This window comes from Sparus aurata, chromosome 9 (assembly GCF_900880675.1).
Source record: "Sparus aurata chromosome 9, fSpaAur1.1, whole genome shotgun sequence".
Taxonomy (NCBI): domain Eukaryota; kingdom Metazoa; phylum Chordata; class Actinopteri; order Spariformes; family Sparidae; genus Sparus; species Sparus aurata.
In genome coordinates, this window is record NC_044195.1 from 5,776,118 (window position 1) to 5,794,816 (window position 18,699).

The 18,699-nt window shown below is 38.1% G+C and overlaps 6 protein-coding genes across 8 annotated transcripts; 3 read left to right on the top strand and 3 right to left on the bottom strand.

Annotated features, from left to right (window-relative positions):
• Nucleotides 1-1,376: 1,376 nt before the first annotated feature.
• Nucleotides 1,377-15,926, bottom strand: LOC115587739 (gamma-crystallin M3-like). Of its 2 annotated transcripts, XM_030427704.1 has the most exons (4): nt 15,922-15,926; nt 2,252-2,296; nt 1,789-2,031; nt 1,394-1,696 (listed from the first exon to the last, which is right to left on the bottom strand). In XM_030427704.1, exons 2-4 carry the CDS (start codon nt 2,264-2,266, stop codon nt 1,418-1,420), a joined length of 537 nt encoding a protein of 178 aa, XP_030283564.1. In that variant the 5' UTR covers nt 2,267-2,296; nt 15,922-15,926; the 3' UTR covers nt 1,394-1,417. The 2 variants fall into 2 exon arrangements, with proteins under 2 accessions (XP_030283563.1, XP_030283564.1); XM_030427703.1 differs by lacking the exon at nt 15,922-15,926 and having other exon boundaries at nt 1,377-1,696; nt 2,252-2,311.
• On the bottom strand, nt 5,448-6,347 carry LOC115587738 (gamma-crystallin M3-like). Its single transcript, XM_030427702.1, has 3 exons — nt 6,312-6,347; nt 5,924-6,172; nt 5,448-5,787 (listed from the first exon to the last, which is right to left on the bottom strand). Exons 1-3 carry the CDS (start codon nt 6,318-6,320, stop codon nt 5,506-5,508), a joined length of 540 nt encoding a protein of 179 aa, XP_030283562.1. The 5' UTR covers nt 6,321-6,347; the 3' UTR covers nt 5,448-5,505.
• Nucleotides 8,550-9,550, bottom strand: LOC115587744 (gamma-crystallin M3-like). Its single transcript, XM_030427708.1, has 3 exons — nt 9,531-9,550; nt 9,139-9,378; nt 8,550-8,826 (listed from the first exon to the last, which is right to left on the bottom strand). Exons 1-3 carry the CDS (start codon nt 9,537-9,539, stop codon nt 8,551-8,553), a joined length of 525 nt encoding a protein of 174 aa, XP_030283568.1. The 5' UTR covers nt 9,540-9,550; the 3' UTR covers nt 8,550.
• Nucleotides 11,879-13,102, top strand: LOC115587745 (gamma-crystallin M2-like). Of its 2 annotated transcripts, none has more exons than XM_030427710.1 (3): nt 11,879-11,887; nt 12,079-12,336; nt 12,848-13,102. In XM_030427710.1, exons 1-3 carry the CDS (start codon nt 11,879-11,881, stop codon nt 13,100-13,102), a joined length of 522 nt encoding a protein of 173 aa, XP_030283570.1. The 2 variants fall into 2 exon arrangements, with proteins under 2 accessions (XP_030283570.1, XP_030283569.1); XM_030427709.1 differs by having other exon boundaries at nt 12,079-12,321; nt 12,827-13,102.
• Nucleotides 13,244-14,710, top strand: LOC115588124 (gamma-crystallin-3-like). Its single transcript, XM_030428509.1, has 3 exons — nt 13,244-13,310; nt 14,112-14,248; nt 14,489-14,710. The coding sequence occupies exons 1-3, from the start codon at nt 13,244-13,246 to the stop codon at nt 14,708-14,710; spliced, it is 426 nt and encodes a 141-aa protein (XP_030284369.1).
• LOC115587740 (gamma-crystallin M2-like) lies at nt 15,926-18,359 on the top strand. The gene is made up of 3 exons (XM_030427705.1): nt 15,926-16,017; nt 16,385-16,627; nt 18,021-18,359. Exons 1-3 carry the CDS (start codon nt 16,000-16,002, stop codon nt 18,291-18,293), a joined length of 534 nt encoding a protein of 177 aa, XP_030283565.1. The 5' UTR covers nt 15,926-15,999; the 3' UTR covers nt 18,294-18,359.
• The last annotated feature ends 340 nt before the right edge of the window (nt 18,360-18,699 follow it).

An 18,699-nucleotide genomic window follows, 5' to 3' on the forward strand; every position in this document is an offset into this window, starting at 1 on the left:
GGGGTAATTTAACTGAACAGCGAGCCAACTAATCCATTTTCCTCCTATTGCTAATTGTTTATGAAATCAATATTCACACTAATCGTAGAGCGATTTGTGTATCTTTCACTTTAGGCTTATTTTCTGCCTTTTATTTATTGAATCATCTTTCATCAAGTTAAACATAAACATTAACACAAGGTTTGCAGTTCATTTTTTTTTATGAGTTTATTCTTGAACTAGATTGGTTTAGTATATTTATTATAACACATTATTATACATATACATTATAATGGCCCTTTAAGGTGACCTTTATCATCTCTCCAAACAAACTGTTTAGGCTCCCGTCTCTTTAAGGATCACCTCATAAAAGACCACTTTCTTCTAGTCGGCCAGAAGAGGGCTTTGGCGGCATGAAGTCTGAGTTTTTAATGAAGCTACTTGTACGTTTGTTTTCTAATTATTTGAAACATGATGAACTTAAACTTTATACAAAACTACTGGTCACATTATTCTAAGCAAAACTTATCCCTACCTTTGTTTCAGAGGCCAAAAGTTAAGAGTCAAGGGGAACAAGTATAAAGCAGTTAGATAAATGAGAAGAAATAACTGTACATGTGTTCTACAAATCACACATATATGTAAACCAATGAATTTGACCAAGACACTTAATGATTGTAAGCAACAACAAATGCGATGATTTACAATTTGCAGTCTGCACAGTTTCTGGAAATAATGTACACTATAGTGTGTGCGTCATAGACATTTGTAATCTGTGTGGTAATTATATTGTTTAACCACATATAATGAAAAGACTGGTTCTTTAAGGCAATGTAGTTTATCTTGTATGAGCATGAATGTAAGTGAAATGTGTGTGAGCAAAGAGTTCAATGTTTCACAAGCTTTTAAAACAAGTCTTTTAAATGAGACCATCACATAAACTTAAGCCTACAATATAGCCTTCGCAAATGTACCTTTTAGGCTTTCGGTCCGAGTCGCCTATCCTGCAGAGCAGTTACTACTGGCTGTGTCCTTTGAGCTGGGCTGCTAGATTTGACTACTAAATGAAAATCATGATTTTGGATTTACTCTTGTATGCAAATCAAGGATGCAAACTCATTCTTCTTTGAGAGCTGACTTGTTTGCAAATCTAACATTACCAAAACCAAATCATACCATATAGTCATTAAAATGCCATCACATTATTTGCCAAGTTTGCCTTTGTAGATATTACCATATTTATTTTCTATTTTGCAGTTCTTCTTCCACTGCATGGAAGTCTACTACATACAGGGAGGTGCTTCATGGTCATTTCCATTGCCCATCTCATCCCTGTTGACATCTGCTCCTGTGCAGTCCAGGCCTCAAAACAACCAGTGCAAGAAAAAGTCAAAATAGAAGAGTGAGTTTCTTTAATTAGTGGATTTTATTGAAAGATTTAGTTGCAGGAATCCCTGATACGCTTCATGCTCATGAACCTGCTGCCACTCATGCCCATGTCCCTGAAGCTCCTGTACTCTCCAGGCCTCAGGTACATCATCCTGCCTCTGTACTGGGGCTGCTCGTACATCAGCCAGTGACCGTCCATCACGTTGCAGGACATGCAGTCAGACATACGGTAGCGGTCCTGGATGTTGTCGCAGTCGTCCATCAGCTCGTGACTCTGACCACCGAAGTTCTCCCTCTCATAGATCTTCATCCTGTAGGATCCCCTGTGCTGTAAAGAAATAAGAACATCAAAAAGGATCAGATGATGGTTCAAAGATATCTATAGGAAACTTTGCCTAAAGAATGAATATCCTGCTGTACCATGGGGATCATACGGCAAGACCTGATGCAGTCTGACATTCCCATCATGCTCATGTAGTCAGCGTACTCGCCCCTCCTCATGAAATACTGGTTTCCCATGTAGTTGGAACGGTCGTAGACCATGAAGCAGCCGCTCTCCACCCTGCAGGAGTGGCACCTGCTCAGGTAGGAGGTCAGCTCAGGGCAATCGCTGCTGGTCTCATAGTGGCGACCCTGGAAGTTCCTGTCCTCGTAGAAGATAATCTGAAAGCACAACAATGCCTCATAGTATCATTTACAGTGAACTCTAGGACACATTTTAATGAATATCTGATGCCAATTAATTTGTTATAAATTTAAAGTTGAACTGGATTAATTTGTTCATTTATTTATTTATTTATCTATCTATTTATCAATTTATTTGTTTATCTATTTATTCATTTATATATGATTTGTTTCTGGGTGGATTATTCCTACTACCTACCCTGCCCATGGTCATGGTTGTTTGGTTGTTCCTCAGGACTGAGCTGTGGCTGCTGTGTGTTTCTGTCGGTGGTAACCGTTACTTTTATACTTGCTCAATGTGAAAAAAGTATGTAGGGCTTCTATTGTGCAAATCCCTGACCCAGCAACATGCCATAGAAGCCTACTGAGCAGTCAGGGCACTAAAGGGTTATTATCCAGCACTATACCACTGTAGTTGAAATGCATGTACTGTATACAGGCAGTATTGTTGTCCGACATAAAGAAAAAAAAGAGAAGCTTCCAATATGATAGCCCTCTGTATCTTCCACAGTGTGATGGACATTTCACTTACTAAATGGCTAGAAATATTTTAGTATTAGCATCCATTTATATAAAAATATAAGGAAAGGAATCAGCTGAGTGTTGGATGTTACATCATCCTCTGGCTAATGATGAAGTAACTTTAACAATATACATGGATACATGCAAATTCCAAGATGAATGCAGCCATGCCACAGTGGCTCTTTATTTATCATTTATATATGATATATATGATAGGTGTGAAAATATATTATAATATTGTAATATTAGTCATTTTACAAGGGAATATGGATATAGCGTTTTTTTTTATTTGTTAGCTTGTGAGTTTAATTAGTCTTTGTGTTTTACCAACTTCAAACCTGACAATAATAATAATATAATAATAATAATAGTAATAGTAATGATAACAACAACAATAACAACAATAATTATAATGTTAACGATAATAATAATGATAGTGATAATAATAATAATAATAATAATAATAATAATAATAATAATAATAATAATAATAATAATAATTGTTATTATTAATCATCTTGACCAGTGCAGTTAGCTTCATTCACCTGAACAAAAGCAAATTAGGCCACCAGTTGGGACTACAGAACTTGGATATGATGTATGGGTGCTTGTATGAACAACTTGCCCTTGGTTAATTTTTTTTGTCTCTGTTGTTTTTTTTTTTTTAACATGAGCTGCTGGCTATTCCTTTCAAATAAAGATTTAGGCACATTTTCCAGTTATGTATGTTGTCATTGTAGCTTTGAGCTGTAATTATAAGTCAAATGTTGATATTGGGGGAGTTACTGAGAGATGTTTTTTGACACTCATGCCTTGGACTGGGTTTTGAACTTGGAAATTGGATAGAAATAAAGTAATTCTATATGTTTGGATTGAATGTGCCATTAGTCATTGTGTACAAAGGTCTTGACACAAATGAAAATTATCTCACTTAACTTGAACTTTTCCTCCCTTTTGAAATGGGTAGTTCCTTTTCATGTTGCCTACAAAATGATGCTCCAAAACACAATGGTAGTCATATTTGGATCCTTATCGATAACTACACAACCTTTTATTTACAACCCTTTATTGCAGTGCCTGCCCTGAATGTGCCTTCTTCAGTGTCACAATAAAGCTTATTGATATAGTCGGATTGCTGCTATGAAGTTTTTTTTTTTAATTCTTAAAAAACTCAGCATCGTCTTATCAAGTGAATTAACCTCCTCAGCACTAGTATGCGTAAAATGTGAAAATATAGGTTGACAACATAATTACCTTTCTTGTTAGATAGCGTTCTCTAGTGGCAAATTTTATGGCAGCAAAGGACGAAGTCACACTATGTAGTGTAAGAACTAAAGTCTACACAGGGAGGAGGTCAAGGTTGGACGGATGGTTAAAACAAGCACAGGACATTCTCCCAGTAGGCCGCTGTTTGTCTGAAAGCAATATCAACATTTGGTTATTTTAAGTAACTAATGTAGATAAATTACAGTAAATAAAGGAAGATTTTGTTGATATTTAACAGTATTTTACTGTAGTTTGAAGTTTGTGGTTGAAAAGGGTGAATGAAAACAACAACAGAAAGCAGTTTCAACATACAAATGAGTTGAATTAGTTGAATGTTAATACGTTTTCAGGACATTCACAAAAATGTGGACTAGTTTTCCTATACTGTTCTATTATGAACATTCCACTTGACTCCTGTGATGCAAAACACACATTTTTTTTTTTTTTTTACCAGAATAGGTTAAATTAACCAAAATGACATTCGTAAATTGGGCTATATATATAGATACATACAAAAAACTTGGTACATATTGTCAGTATATGCATATGTTACATAAGAAGTACATAGTAAGTTATTTTAAGTCAAACCACAATGTTTTCCTTAACCTAACCAAGTACTTTTTGTGCCTAAACCAAAAAGCTAACTGAACTGTGGGTCAAGGTCGGAACCGTGATACATTTTAGAAGTCACTTGCAAATTGACTTATTCAGTCATTTTGGTATGAGAATGTGTTAAAAAGACCCCAGTACCAAAAAGTGCACAGACTGCCTCCTCACTCGTGTTTTTGTAGACTTAGAGGACATTTTATATTATATTATTTAGTATGTATCTATACAATAGTCCAATTCACTAATATCAGTTTGGTTCATTCAACCTATTTTGGTTATTTTTTTGTGATTTGCATCGCAGGAGTCAAGTGGAATGCTCATAAGAGGCTATTAGAGCACAGCATAGGATAACTAGTCCACATGTTTATCTATGGCTTAAAAATATTAACATGCTCATTTGTATGTTGAAGCAATTTTTGCTTGTTGCTGTCAGCTGTTCATACTGGCCATTCAGAGAGTGAACATACTTTGTGATAAACTGTACAAAATTACCACTCTCCCATTCTTTATTAACTGTAGTGACTCAGTGAGATAACAAGCACAATACTAAAGTCAGCCTTGTAGCCTTTCATTAGCATCATCATAGTTACTCCCATCTACACTTTTTCTGCTTTGATATATCAGTAATGTGTCCTGTGAAATGGGCCTACAATTGTTACTGGACTTAGACTTTCATACTTACATTAGCATATCTTATTTGAGACAGTTTTGCAGTATTGCTGTAATTTCAGGAAGCTTCAGGAAAATCATGCACAATCTCAGGGATAGCAGTTTCATCCAGCTTCATTTATTTTAATGTCAAGTGCATCATATATGACATGGCATATTTCATATGTAGAGGAAGTCTTGATCTGGCTTTGGGACACAGGCATCAAAATAGCAGCATTCACTACGGTCCAAAATGTCCTTTGACAAACTGAAACAGTTGGATGCTGATAATTCATTGTACAGAAGTTTCCTCCTGGCTCACTGATTGATGTTCTGAAACTCAAAAGGAATGATGAATTGATAAATTCTTTATTAATATTCAATTGATTACACTTTCAAGTCTTGAGCCTAACAGGAGTCCATGATACGACGGATGGATCCAATCCTCATGTCCATTGGACCCATTCCCATGTCTCTCATGCTCCTGTACTCTCCGGGCCTCAGGTACATCATCCTGCCTCTGTATTGGGGCTGCTCGTACATCAGCCAGTGGCCGTCCATCACGTTAGCAGACTGGCAGTCAGACATACGATAGCGATCTTGAACGTTGTCGCAGTCATCCATCAGCTCATTCATCTGACCTCCAAAGTTCTCCTTTTCGTAGATCCTCATCCTGAATGGACCCCTGTGCTGTAAAATGATGTGAAAAATCAGAAGATTACATAATCAATACTGGCTTCTTCTGTGCTGTGCATGAGAATTTATGATTAATGAATGTGTTTGTATCTTCAACCTTACAATCATGAGTCAAATCTAAACTTCATACCATGGGGATCATGCGACAGGAACGAATGCAGTCACTCATGCTCATTCCCATCAGGCGCTGGTTGTCAGGGTACTCTCCCCTCCTCGCCAGCATCTGGTGACCCATGTAGTTTGGACGTTCATAGACCATGAAGCAGCCGCTCTCCACCCTGCAGGAGTTGCAGCGGCTCAGGTAGGAGGTCAGCTCAGCACAGTCGCTGCTGGTCTCATAGGAGCGACCCTGGAAGTTCTTGTCTTCGTAGAAAATGATCTGACAGGAAATAAAGCATTTCAAAGAAATAAATCTTTCTTATTAAATAGCACATGATCCAAAATACTGTTTAGATATATATGTTTATACATTTATATGTATTTTTCAACCTAAATACAAAATGAAAATGGTCTCTTACTCTGCCCATTTTGATGTTCAGTCCTGTCCCTGATTGCACTGATGGTTGCCTAGCCAAACTCTGTCACTTTTATACCCATCACGATAGCTAAATGATCTATGGAGCCATTGTTTTAAAAATCTTACTCAGCAGCATAGCATTCAGGGCTATAATGTTTGTTAAATCAGTGTGTAAATGGTTATTATTCCAGACTGTATGCATCTGGTGCAGTGCCAAGTGCTCTCCTATGGGGTACAGGTGGGTGACAGCATCATACGTATCAGCTGGGACCCTTTGTGCTGTCAGTGTTATGTCTGTGATGACAAGCACTTTGTTACACTCACATCATTGGTCCACCATCTGAATACATGCAGTTATGTTTTTATGTCTTAAGGTGGCCTTCATGTCATTGTAGAGAGTGTAACTGACAAAATAATATTTCATTTTGTTTCATACTTTTCAATATAAAATAAGACGCTGGACGATAATAAAACTAACAATAGCAAAAGTCCTGGTTTAACACTTTAACCCCTTTTTTGGAAGAATGCATTGTCAATCAGTTGACAAAACAGTTGAAATTGGTTCCACCTTGAGAAGCTACAACAGTGAAATAATACTTGCTTATTAACGCATCGGTTTTGATCATCCAATACTTATGTATGATAGCGTGACACACAATAATGATGTGAAATAGTGTAACACCTAATAGGACAAGTTTTGTATTTTATGTAGCACTGTATTTTCTTCAGCTGTGAAGCACCTTGTAACTTTACATTTTTTCTAATCATACTTGATCATTATCACTTCATTTTTAAACCATTCTTATGTAAAGGATCTGAAAACTTTCTTGATCACTGTTCTGTTACTGTTTTTTAAATGATACATTAGTAAAATATGGACTTTTGTTAAGTACACACTATGTTTTATCTGTCACCATTGAAACTAATATTCTCAAAGAATCAGCATGTATTATGAATGTTCCAATTGAAATGTTTAAATCTTAAGTGTAAGTGCTGGACTTGAGCTTCCTTTTCTAAAATAGTATGGCTGTCCGTCAGTCCAGCTGTATGATACATATATTATCAAAATCTATTAAACACAAAATGAAAAAAAAATAGGAATAGTCTCAACTTAAGTTACTTAAGTTAACATTAGAATAGAGTGAAATTGTTATTGCAGATATTGAAAACCCATTTCAGAGGTGTTGTCCAGCAAATTAATATTGTGTTTTTTTTTTAAAGGTGGGGGACTCAAAGGAAATATATATATGTATATATGTGTATATATATATATATGTAGATAACAGTGAAAACAATGAATTAATTAATGTTTTATATAAAGCTGCAACTGATGTTAACACTTTGTACATGTTTAGTAAATACTGTGTAGGTCATTATTTGAATGGCCTTTTTAAAATTGCTGCTGACATTTTTAAACCTTTACAATTGTTGAATAAATGGTTTTAAAGCATTTCATCGTTTCATTGTTAACAGTGAAATAACTGTTAGCTAGTGCTTGATTAACTATAAATGTACCTTTTTTAAATGAAGGCTGTTATAAAGAGTTACAGAGAAGTTGAAGCAGAGGCTGAGTAGTCCTGGCTTTTATTTCGTAATATGGGTCCATCTTCAAAAAGGCTGGGTCACACAAGACCTGACCACTGAAGTTTGACTCCTGACCCTTGATGTCCTGATGACATCATTAGGGATAATTTTCTTGCACGTCACAACAGTCGTCTGTGCCACAGAAGACAGCACACACCTGTTTGATCAGACTCAGTAGTAAACTTGATGATTTAAAATTGGTGGAGGTCCCCTTTAAGTGTGGCTCCACAGTTTAGTATAGAAATCAGCTGAGTCTGCAAAATGTACTTGGTGTTTGTCTGATAAAACTCGATTGTTTCAGCTGACAGCTGACTCAACATGATGTTCTTACAGTTATTACAGAGGATAATAACAATAACTAACTTGCACCTGTCAAAGGGTGTAGGGTAATCCTTTAGCTTTATGATTGCAGAGGAAGATGATGCAGATCCACAGCAAAAACATTTTCATCCAGTGAAACTGTGATAGGATGTCAACATGTGGTGTGTGTACAACCTCATTTTACATTATCTGTATATAACTACATCATGTGCCTTTCCCTTATTTATCTATCCATACCTGTTGACATCTTCTGTTAGATATAACATAACATGACAACAATGTGATGTTTGATTCCTCTTTTATTTGATTTGACAACACATTTCTTTTACTCTGCTTCAACAGGAATCCACTATACGCCTGGCAGAGCTGAGCCTCATGCCACTGTATCCCATATCTCTCATGCTCCTGTACTCTCCGGGCCTCAGGTACATCATCCTGCCTCTGAAGTGGGGCTGCTCGTACATCAGCCAGTGGCCGTCCATCACGTTGCAGGACTGGCAGTCGGACATACGGTAGCGGTCCTGGATGTTGTCGCAGTCCTCCATCAGCTCGTGACTCTGGCCCTGGAAGTTCTCTCTCTCAAACATCCTCATCCTGTAGGAGCCTCTGTGCTGTTGGTGAATGCACAGAGAAAGACAAGTCAGCATAGGACACAAAAGAATTGAGATTGCAATTTTGCTGCTGTTAATATTGTAAAAATTACAGTGTGCGATTCTGCTGATATAAGTATTTACAGCCTTTCTCAATAGATACTCACTTTCAAACTCGCATTTAAACAGCACAGCAGAGAATTAGTCAAGTAAAACAGGAATAAGATTTGACTATTTTGAATCGATATTAGACATACTAATTAGACATTAAAGGTTACACAGATGTAGGTTCCTATTTATAATCATTTACATCTTTTCAAAGTCTTTGCATACCGGGGGAATTAAACGGCAGGATCGGATAGAGTCACTCATGCCGAAAGAATTGTAGTCAGAGTACTCTCCTCTTCTCAGGAAGTACTGGTTTCCCATGTAGTTGGGACGGTCGTAGACCATGAAGCAGCCGCTCTCCACCCTGCAGGAAGCACACCTGCTCAGGTAGGAGGACATGTCAGAGCAGTCGCTCATGCACTCATAGGAGCGACCCTGGAAGTTCCTGTCCTCGTAGAAGATGATCTGTAGGACATAAAAGTAAACACAGTACGTTTAGAACACACATCAATTTGTTCATTTTAAAATAGCCTTATAAACTTGGATTCCCTCTATATTTTGTCCTGAGTTTCTCCTCTACAGGAAAGCACGTGTTGTCTGGCCTGCTCTCTACATACCTTGCCCATGTTTGATGATCTGTGTTTGTGGGAATCTGTCCAAAAACCTGTGGCTGCCAGGCGGCTTTTATACTTTATACGCACTGTAACAGGGTTTTGTTATTCAAATTATCTGGAAGCTGATGAATAAGCAGCTCTGCGATCGCTGTTAATTTCATTTGTGCCATCATGATCCAGAACAAAGGCAGGGGAAATGGATGGAAGACACAAGGCAGGAGAGGAGGGAGAAGAACTGAGCTGCAGTTTTGACTTTCCTCAGACTGGGGAAAATGAGAGCAACAAGAAAAAGCTGAATTTGACCACAATTTGAATGTCCTGAGTTTTGTCATGCTTTGCTTGAATGTGTTACGTATTCAGACCATGGATTTCTTAAGAACTGGGATCACATATTTAAAATGTCTTTCTGCCATTTTGTTACTTTTACTCCACATAGTCAATTCTTTATTTATCTGACATTCACACTCTCAAATCATCTAGATGCCCAGAATCATATTGTTTTATCTTAGTGATAAATGTATTTGTTTATTTGAATGCCATTAGGGCATGAACCACAGAGATCAGTGTTGTTCTAGATGACCTGTTACACTAAGGTCTACAACATTCACCATGGTGCCCTGGTTTGATAATGGAAATCTGTTTCACTCACTCAATTATCTAAAAAGCAAAAAGTGTCACTATGTGTATCTAAATGATCAAATTATACATTTTGAGTGATTGAGCATCTTTTGCTCACAAAATTTGAAACAGCTTCCAAAGACTGGTGTGACTAAATACATTTTGACTGAAGGTGTGGTAGGGCTGATATGTCTTTTACTTTGATCAGTATTGTTACAACAGGCTTTTTTCAACTCAGACATTTTGACTGTCATAGTAAGAAAGTCAAAGTCATTATAATTAACAGTAAAAACAATGGCTCTTTCAATTCAAGTGACCCTGTAAGTCATGAAAGTGCCACAGTGAGGCAGCATGAACAATACCAGGACCCAGAATCATTAACTTCTTACTGTGACATGTAAAAGTGTTTTCAGTGAAGAGCACTCATTTCTTTGCACATTATGTATGAGTTCATTTAAACAGGCTTTAGCTTTTATTTTAAATGTCTAGTTTGAAGGATCTGACAGGAAGGTCAGCATCAGTCTTTGGTTGAAGCAGTAGTGATGTTGGGCTGTGTGTTGCTCGCCAGCAGTGTTGTCATCTTGATATAGACCTCCATGGGGCTGTTTTATATAGCACAATACGAAGATCAGCTTTGTATTGTATGAAAAGCTATATTATTACACTTACACAGAATATCACTGTGCTGTAACGAAACTCTTTGTCAAGTGCCATTACTGTAAAACCTTCCTTTTGAGATAGTTACATAACTGGACCCAAACCAGTCATAGTTAACTGGATCTAATTAAATAAGAACACAGATACAGTTGTAGCACCATTGAGAAAAGATTATGGATTCATACCATTAAACCACAACATCCTGGGTTCAGATAAGCATGAGTAAATTAGGATTTTTTCTCAAACAGACTTTTCTCAGTGCAGACTTTTAGACATGACAAACACAGTTTTATGTAATAAGATTAATTATGGCTGTCATGATTAAAGTTATTAGTTCCAACTGTACTTTCCCGCCTATCTTCTGGGAGTGCATCTCTGAGGGTGTGGCACTGCAGCTTAGATTTTCATTATGTTCAATGTAATTCCTTATTTCATTAAGACCCTAGGGTGTCCTCCCCAATGTGGCATAGCTTTAAAATTTCCAAGAGAGATGGAAGAGCTAAAAAGACAATTTAAGTTCAGTCATACACACTTTGTTGTTTAAGTTCTGTCTGTAATATCTTGACTAAAGGTTCTACCGCATAACATAGAACAATGGTGCATTGGTATCAAGAACAACATGTTTGAGTATTAAATGTTCAAGGATCCAAGGTTCCAACCATTGGCCATGTTGCCCCTCACCAGCGTGAGGATATTCTTTAATCTCATCTTGAAAAATACCAAAATGAAGACAAGTCACCATATAATTTCCTCTACCTCAAAAATAGTTGCTGATAGAGATGAAGTAACAAACAAATATCCTTCAGTTGGTCTGAACCCAGTATAAACAATACACAAGATTATCAATAAGTATGGCTGTTGGCTTTTATATTTTTCATATGTCAGTTTTGGCAATTCTTTGATATGAGGCCATCACATGTGGACAAAGGGAAATCAAACTTGACCAAACCATTTTGCTGATATGCAAATCAGGCTAATTTATATGACAATAGCTTTCCCTCGTCTGCACATTCTGCATTTCGATATAAACCTCAACACAGCTGCTGCTGGGTGGGAGGCAAGCAATATCAGTAACAATGGGGAAGGTAAGGAGCAAATGCCATTTTCCAAAGGGTTACAAGATTGTTTGGGCAGTGGATCTAGTGCATGTTAACTGTCTCTATCTAGTTTGTTGTTATTTAAATGACCACAGGGCTCAACAATATGTTGTTTTTGTATTTGTTACAAAGTAGTGAAGATATTTTACCAGGATGTGCCCTTGTTTTCTTCCATCCAGATTGTTTTCTTCGAGGATAAGAACTTCCAAGGCCAATGCTATGAGTGCAGCGCTGACTGCGCTGACCTGCGCACTTTCTTCAGCCGCTGCAACTCCATTAAGGTGGAAAGTGGCTGCTGGGTGCTGTATGAGCGTCCCAATTTCACTGGCTACCAGTATATCCTGAGCCCCGGGGACTACCCTGATCACCAAAAGTGGAATGGATTCAATGATAGCATCAAGTCATGTCGCTCTATCAAAAATGTAAGCTCAATCGATGCTTATTAGAATAACCAAAAGATAAAGTATTAAAGTCATCCTTTAGTAAAGGTTGTCTCATTTGCTTCATTATACTATTGAGATTGCACCAGTTTCAATCAAACTGGGATAAGCTTACTACATCAAGCTATAGATTAAGACAAACATATACATAATGTTGTAATGTAACGTATGGGTAGTGCTTTAATCTGGGGCACAACATTATTTGTTTTATATTTGTGGGTTAATTTTTGCAGGAGAGTGCCCAGCTCCTGTGAAATACCACAGAGTGCACCAACCAAGCAGTAATCAGTCAAAGGCCAACAGACAAAAAGGAGAGATAAAAGGCTCATGATTTGGCAGGAGGATGCACATCAGTTATTGAGGGAAGCTAGGAAAACTGCCAACAAACCCACTTGTAGATGTGAACTCAAAAGAAATGAGGGCACAAAAATAACTTGAATGCAAAATGTCATAAATTTCATCAACTTTAATCTCAATCTCCTTCAAGGTATATGGAAAGTCCTGGAAGATCAGATTCTACGACAAGCAGGATTTCGGAGGACAAGTGGCAGAGTGTTTTGAGGATTGCCCATCGGTTTACGACGCCCTCAAGTTCCAGGAGTTCCACTCCTGTGTGGTGATGGATGGTGCATGGGTCCTCTACGAGCAGCCCAACTACCAAGGACACCAGTACTTCCTGGAACGTGGCGAGTACCCCAACTATACAGACTGGGGCGCCACCTCCCCTGCTGTGGGGTCTTTCCGCATGATCAAAGAGCTCTAGAACAGCAGCGGCCATGCAGGGTTGTGCATTCTCTAAAAGAGTCATTTAATGCTAAGGTCACCAAAGTTCTTGAATCTAAAGAAAATCAGTCTTCAGAACCAAGTTGAAATTATTTCAAAAGTTCAGAGCTACAGGGTCTTAATGCCACTGAAGATCCAGAATGTTAAGGTAGTTCCTCAACCCCTCAGGAAGTTCAGAGTTCCAGAAGGTTAAGATTCGAGAAGGGCTTTATCCTTCACCTGCTTTTTCCATTTGAACGTCTGTCTCCCCAGAACCCTGTGTTGCACACAAATGAATAAAGGTCTTCCTTAATTAAAACAGAGCTGTCTGTATTGTTTTTAATGAGTTACCTGACACCTCAATGACTTACAAGTTTGTCCTCTAGTGTCTTTCCAAGGCAAGTCAAGGTTATTTATTTCACAACATTCAGACACAGGGCTATTTAAAGTGCTTTACAGAGGCATACATTAAAAACAAGATGTTACATCTCAAGAACGACTGGTGTGAAATCCTGCCAAGCATTAGCAGATACTGGTCTTCTATAACAAAACCCAAAACAACGTGACAAGTGCAACTGATAACTATAAACATTCAACACTAAGTTATTGCCAGGTAGTGAGCCACATATGTCTACAACTGATTTGAAATGTAGGAAGACTTCACAATATAGTAATTTCAGACCAAAAATCACGTTTAAACCTTTAAGAAGTCACACACAACAGAAACTTGTATACGTCAATGACTGAGGATAAGATACTTGACAACCAACCACTTACCAACCACTGTGTTTGTAAAGGCAATTCAGTGACAATAATCAGTGATTACAGTTTAATACCAGGCTTACCATTCATTTTGCATGTATAAAAAGTACTGCACTGGTTAAAGAGTCTAGTGTTTTAAGGGCCACAAATGGATAATGGATAAATATGTCCTCATAGGAGAGCTAAGTCTCCACATTGGGTACAAAAAACACAAATTAGCTATTATTTTATAGTATTACTCTTTCCAGATTACTTCTACGAGGAAGAGGACTTCCAGGGAAAGTCATACGAATGCACTGGCCAGGCAGATGCCCTGCAACGCGGATGCAAATCTTTCAAGGTAGAACTTGGCCTGTGGGTTCTGTATGAGTTTAAGAACCATACGGTCCGTTAGACGCTTCTTGGTCCATCCGTGTTCAAAGACTTTTGGTTAGGCTTCAATTTCCTATTCGAATCCTGCAAAGTCTTTCATGTAAAGCGTCTTTGAGAGCTGTAAAAGCGCTGTATAAATAAAATGTATTATTATTATTATTATTAATATAAAAGTCACCCATCAAAAAAATACAAGAAAACACATACACTGTATTCCTGATGCATCAAACTGAACATGTTGGTTTGGTTTCAGACCAAAGGACCGTACAAGCTGAAGTTGTTTGCCTATGCAGGGTTTCAAGGAAAGTCTATGGAGTTGACAGAAGTCATGATGTCCACCCAAGAGGAATGGCCCAGCCAGAAGGTCATGTCCTGCAAGATCCTCGGGGGCTCCTGGGTTTTCTTCGAGGAACCCAACTACAGTGGGCACTACTATGTGCTGGATAGAGGGGATTACCAATACTCCTCTGACTGACGTTTATTGTGTTATAATACAATAAACTCCTTTAATGCCAATGTTGATTCTGCCTGTGTGAAGTCTAATTCAACCATTGAACCATATGATGTGAAGAGAAATGAATGATAAAATGTAACGAATTATTTATTTTGAAAATACAGGTAGAGTACAGTATATCATACTTGCTGTATGCACTGTTAACACTTACTTTTGTTGAAACTCTTTCAGTGTTTGTAACACTGTTGAACTGCATGCATATCCTGAGGAGCATTTCAAATATTTTAAGATTTAAGATTTCTGCCTCAACACAAACAATAAACCACTCGACATCACTGCTTTGCTAAACTCATTCATTCATGTTCTCCTAAAATGGGAACAATTGCTCATAAAAGGCTTAATAAAGATTTGTTATAGTATTACAGATAAAATACGGCTGGCCAAAGTGGAGCCAAACTTGGCTTGCATCTTAACCAAAAAAGAGTCTTTTGCTTTTGGCCCTTGGCCCATCAGTAAGTATCAGCTTTGTTCCTCGAAGAGAAAAAGATTTCTGCCACAGCCAGAGCACTGCTGAGACTTGTGCATAGGGCTGCAATTTGGGATTATCTTTATTGTTCACAAGTCTGACAGTTATTCTCTCAATTAATTGATTAATCCTCTGAACCAAAAATCATAGTACAAAAAAAACACATTCCAATTTCATCTCTACTTTAACTTTCAGTCGGCTAGGGCAGCTTCTAGTCATTGCAGTAATGAGTCATGCAGTTTGGTGGTTGTAAATATGTTTAGCCTTTGATATGAACAGAATAGAATGAGCCTTTATCCACCAGTTCTTTCAGAGCTCGTCTGACAGCAGTCAGCTGACTGTGTGCTCTGGTGTGGATGTGGCCAGAGGGTGGAGCGTGACAGTCTGAATACACCTGTAGCCTGCACCACAGACTGTACCTCAACACTATGTGGCCACAAGCCAACTTCACCACATCAGCCTCAGTACCAGCTGCAGAGGAGACAGTTTAATAGGATCAATAAATTGCTTCTGGAATCAGGCTTTGACAGATCCAAAGGTCAGCCGTCGCAATAGTGAGTAAACACTGTATAAAGCCAAGCATTTTTAAAACAATCGCAGCATCAGCTATTGTGCATATATAAATGCTGAGGCAATTAAAATGACAATGATGGCCCTGGCAGTGCATTTCACTGTGCCCACATACACTGCCTATATAAATCTGGAGCAGGCCTGAGGGCAATATTGTCTATGTAAAAAGTTGGGATTAACAAACAGTTATCAAAAGTTAGTGTGAGGCCCAAACATGGACCAGGTGGGAAAGGTAGGCACATGCTTGTGACCAACATGTCTTCATTATTTGGTTTGTTAGAAGAGGTCTTAACTTCAGCGACACTTGGAGTGGAATGATAACTTTACCCTCTACCTCAACCGAGCAGCTTTAAAGTTATTCTCTTTACTACAAGTGCTGGAGAATTGATTTTCACTCTACTTTAAATCCAATTTGCATGTTAATGTTAGCTGTGTTGCATTTTGATGCAATTTGGAAGTACGTTCGCCGATTTTTACCCAGCAATAAGGTGAATTTTGGATGCCATACTTTTCTTGTCTGTGCTCAGAGCTGTGGTAGATAAAAACAATACACTATATCAGTTGAGGACATCAACTGAACACCCGCTGTCCTCTTCCAGATCGTGTTCTATGAAGACAAAAACTTCCAAGGTCGCTATTATGAGTGTCAAAGTGACTGTCCCGAGCTCAACACCCACTTCAGCCGCTGCAACTCTATTCGTGTGGAGAGCGGGACATGGGTGCTGTATGAGAGGCCCAACTACATGGGCTATCAGTACATATTGACCCGGGGGGAGTATCCTGATTACCAGCGCTGGATGGGCTACAACGACAGCATCAGGTCCTGCAGGATCATACGAAACGTGAGTTCCTTCAGAAAACATGTGAGAAGCCTTAAATGATAGCATGTAAGATTTACTGGAATTAAACAATATGTTGGCGAATCTAACTATAAATAACTCTGGCATCCATTTTGTCAGTGTCTGACTATTTTCAGATTCAGATTGGTCTTTCCAACTTCACCAGTGTGTTTAACATTGATATTTCAAGCCTGTCTCATGGAAATTCACATAATGTGCTGCGAATTAGCAACCGCAAATACATTTGTTTGGAAACATAGTGTGTACCCGATTGAGTTTGTATTAATATAATCGGGAAACTGTGTTAATTCAAGAATTTAACAAGTGACAAAACACCGATTGTGAACGTAATATGTGTTTTCTAACAATATCCACCTATCAACAATAACATTTTTAGTTTTTGTTTTTGTGTTTATCTTCAGGCAACACTTGCTTCAGGTTAGGTAAATACAGTGATGGAATGTAACTAAGTACATTTACTAAAATACTGTATATAAGTATTGTGGTACTTGTACTTTAATTGATCATTTCCATTTTCTGCTGCTTAAAAATTCCATTTCACAAACTTTTGAAGGTAAATATTGTACTTTTTACTCAACTACATTTATTCGGTAACTTCAGGTTGTACTTAATTTGCAGATTGCATGCTGCTTCAGGACAGTATTTTAGGAGCTCTAGTCAAGAACTATTTTAGATGGATGATTTTCACTTTTACCAAAGACATATTTTAATTCAATATTTCAAATTTGACTCAAAAAATTATTTCTAGGTACTTTTTAACCACACATGCATACACAATTTCTTATTTTCTGGGTAAAATATTGAATGTCTGTGACTTTATTAACATTTAAATGAAACTGGTGACTTCCCTTTATCTGAACCAAAGTGTTTCTGCTGGCTAGATTTAACCACACTCAGGATGTAAACCCCGGCAAACAAAATTCAGGTCAATCTTTGGAAATTGTGATATATTCAGCTTCAGCATGGATGCCAGCCAAAGTGCCTAGTTCAAAGTAAATAAACTCAAACGTAATAGATATAGTATTATGTGATGTTACATTTGTTTCTCTCTCACATGTGCAACTCTGCATTCATGCAATTGTCAGATCATGTGAGTGCTTGTGTTCACCATGATGTGAACATGGTATTTTCTTTGTACTGTGGGTCCAACTGCCTACCCCACCACCCGCCACATGCAATATGAGGGGGGTGGTTCAAAATGTAATATTAAATCAAAATAAAGTTTTCAGTTGCAACAGAAAAAAAAAAAAAAAAAATCCACAAATTACCAAACATATACAAAGTATATTATATATTTTCTCAGATGTTTGTTGTCTTAGCTGAAGGGTCGCTCCTTGTGCAGGGATTAACAGACCTCCTGCTCCCTGTCTTGTAGCCTTCTAGTGTGTCCAGGGTTCGTGTGTTCGAGCGTCCTGACTTTGGCGGTCAGATGTTGGAGTGCACTGAAGATCTGAGCAACCTGCCCGACCGCTGGAGTCTCCGAGAGGTTCACTCTGCCCAGGTGCCTGAGGGTGCCTGGGTCTTCTATGAGCTCCCCAACTACCGCGGGCGCCAGTACCTGCTGGAAAGAGGAGAGTACCGTCGCTTCACAGAGTGGGCAGCTGTCAACCCCAATGTGGGCTCTTTCCGCCACGTCCCGAGCTATTAGACTGTCTCTCTTTCGGTTCATGTTTGACTGTTGTTTGGAAATTTAATAAAAAAGGATTGTGCTCAGTGTGCTCATCCATGTTGTGTTTTGTATATTTGAAGAAATTCTGATTTATTCAACATAAAGTCTGAAGTTCTCCTAGTTCGATAACTTTCAATAGACTGAACATTCACATATCCAAAGCTGAAGCCTTTTGACTTTTGTAAAACCACACTAAACTGCAAAAATCAGACACAGACACAGCTATGTTGCTTACTGAGATCTGTTGTTTTCTGGGTACAGGTTTAGAGATTTCATCCATGATATCTTGTCTACTTTTGAATATCTGTCTGTTTGTTCCAGAGTAATGGTCAATGGCCTGCATGATAAAGAACATTCCTCAAAATAATTACACTTCAGATTGGAA

What these genes read in the sequence shown, in the direction of transcription:
- LOC115587739 (XM_030427703.1), bottom strand. An exon ending in CTTGCCGTATGATCCCCATG is followed by an intron (nt 1,697 to 1,788) that starts GTACAGCAGGAT and finishes ATTTCTTTACAG; the next exon opens with CACAGGGGATCCTACAGGAT.
- LOC115587738 (XM_030427702.1), bottom strand. An exon ending in CCTGTCGCATGATCCCCATG is followed by an intron (nt 5,788 to 5,923) that starts GTATGAAGTTTA and finishes ATCATTTTACAG; the next exon opens with CACAGGGGTCCATTCAGGAT.
- LOC115587744 (XM_030427708.1), bottom strand. An exon ending in CCTGCCGTTTAATTCCCCCG is followed by an intron (nt 8,827 to 9,138) that starts GTATGCAAAGAC and finishes ATTCACCAACAG; the next exon opens with CACAGAGGCTCCTACAGGAT.
- LOC115587745 (XM_030427709.1), top strand. An exon ending in CATGTCGCTCTATCAAAAAT is followed by an intron (nt 12,322 to 12,826) that starts GTAAGCTCAATC and finishes ATCTCCTTCAAG; the next exon opens with GTATATGGAAAGTCCTGGAA.
- LOC115588124 (XM_030428509.1), top strand. Translation starts at nt 13,244, where the DNA reads ATGCCACTGAAGATCCAGAATGTTAAGGTAGTTCCTCAACCCCTCAGG. An exon ending in GAAGTTCAGAGTTCCAGAAG is followed by an intron (nt 13,311 to 14,111) that starts GTTAAGATTCGA and finishes TACTCTTTCCAG; the next exon opens with ATTACTTCTACGAGGAAGAG. An exon ending in ATGAGTTTAAGAACCATACG is followed by an intron (nt 14,249 to 14,488) that starts GTCCGTTAGACG and finishes GTTTGGTTTCAG; the next exon opens with ACCAAAGGACCGTACAAGCT.
- LOC115587740 (XM_030427705.1), top strand. An exon ending in CCTGCAGGATCATACGAAAC is followed by an intron (nt 16,628 to 18,020) that starts GTGAGTTCCTTC and finishes CCTGTCTTGTAG; the next exon opens with CCTTCTAGTGTGTCCAGGGT.